The sequence below is a fragment of the Amphimedon queenslandica genome, unplaced genomic scaffold (assembly GCF_000090795.2).
Source record: "Amphimedon queenslandica unplaced genomic scaffold, v1.1 AMPQUscaffold_6249_Cont21790, whole genome shotgun sequence".
NCBI lineage: Eukaryota > Metazoa > Porifera > Demospongiae > Haplosclerida > Niphatidae > Amphimedon > Amphimedon queenslandica.
Window position 1 is genome coordinate 1 of NW_003553457.1, and position 1833 is coordinate 1833.

The 1833-nt window shown below is 37.5% G+C and overlaps 1 protein-coding gene across 1 annotated transcript; it reads left to right on the forward strand.

Annotated features, from left to right (window-relative positions):
• Positions 1-16: 16 nt before the first annotated feature.
• On the forward strand, positions 17-1723 carry LOC109592114 (nucleoporin NUP188 homolog; the record flags this gene model as incomplete). Its single annotated transcript, XM_020007660.1, has 9 exons — positions 17-179; positions 236-382; positions 442-668; positions 718-790; positions 839-955; positions 1016-1100; positions 1173-1340; positions 1397-1486; positions 1535-1723. Coding segments are annotated over exons 1-9 (1194 nt in total), but the record flags the coding sequence as incomplete, so codon positions are not given.
• Positions 1724-1833: the final 110 nt, after the last annotated feature.

Here is a 1833-nt window from a genome sequence, read left to right on the forward strand (position 1 = left end):
GAGTATACATGATAATGTCAATATTAATGCTTTAGTATTTGTATAGGCTCTGAGAGTCATCCAGTTGTAGACTATGTGACAATGATTATTAAACTCACAGCAAGAGTCATCAAGTATAACTGGTCTGTTTCATTCAACATTGGCCCACTGCTATCTAATGTGTATAGCGTGTTACACAAGTAAGCTCATTATTACTAATACTGTCACTACTCCAGTACTGTATTATTGTTCCCAGGTTTTCTGGCTTATTGCATCCACCAGTATTTCTCATAGCCGAATGTATCAATTGCTTGGCAGTGATGGCAGAGAATCAAGCAGAAGAAGTTTGGAGACAGTTAGCTCAGACTGGATTTCTACCACAATTAATCGGATCACCACAAAAGTAATATAAAACCAAATACATTGCATTACATTGGTATTTCCCCCCTTCCTGTGCTACAGTCTACAGATATCTCCCAGTCATTATTGCAATATTCTAAATGTCTGGGAGAGAGCTCATGGCTGCTATGCTGTGACACTAGCAATGATGAGACTCCTACACAGCAGTCTATCCTCCTCTGATACCATATCTGAGTACATGCTGGCCACTATTGTGTACATTATGCAGGCTGTGTTTCTAACCAGTCAGAACTGGAGGTATAATAGCCAGAAGGACAGAGAAGAGTTCTGTATGTGCATAATTACATTACACAGTTCATTCATTTCCGTATATTTTAGGTCATCTCATATTGAAGCTTTGTCTTAAGGTATTGGAGACTACTGCCAATAAAGCTAGTGACAGTATTCATACGTAAGTAGACTCACTGTTCACTGTACTAGTGTATTGTGTATTGGTTAGTATGCTACATGATTTCACTGTTGATTTGCTGTTAACATCATCCGGACATGTACTGATAATCAATGTACTTGGTATGGGAGTCAGCACTGTTAATAAACTGATGGCATCATCTCACAAGTTAGTCCATCTTCAAGTATATTGAGGTTTTTCATATTCTATGTGTGTGTGTTTTTTTAGTTGGTGTCAGACTTCAGTACCAATTGAGTCTTTAAAGATATCATTCAAAATCACCGATCTCTTATTGCAATGCAAGAAAACTGAAGTGAGCTTGTTATTTTTTACTAAATATTTTAAATATTTAATATTATTAATTTATTATTATTATGTTATGTAGTCAGTGACACCATTGGAGGAGGCCTTAGCTACAAGGACAGTTGGTCATTCGTTCTTTTCAGCCTCCACTCCTCAACACATTGTGACTAGACTGGCTTCATACATATACCATCATGATGACAACACTGTACCCATATCAGCCATCCAACTACTAACAAGACTAGCATCTGTATGTGTACAGTACACAATATTTAATGTATTTTTTATTTTATTATATCATCATAGGTAGCTCCAATGTCAATGTTCTCATGTCTTGGTCAAGAGGCTCTTGCTCTGAGAGATAATTTTGTTACTCGACTATCAGCAAGGACTGAAGTATGGTAGAGGGTTTTTTAGTCATTCCATACAAGCTGTTTCTATTAGACTAATAACCTGAGGATTGCTATACTTAATCTGATATCAGTATCAATGGGGACGCAGCCAGGACTACTGGAGTTGTTCCTATCGTTGAGCCTACGCAGGAAGAATGACTCAACCAGTCAGAAGAAAGAAATGATAAGACCTGATAGCTGCCTCTATCCTGTTCTGAATATGATTGATCCTAAGCACCAGGTACAGGCATGAGAGTGTATGTGTATCTATTTTATAGGCAGTAGCCTATATGTAGGGTTGAGGTTGATTTTTCAAGATCAACCTTATGACTGCTGCATTCATGTACATGT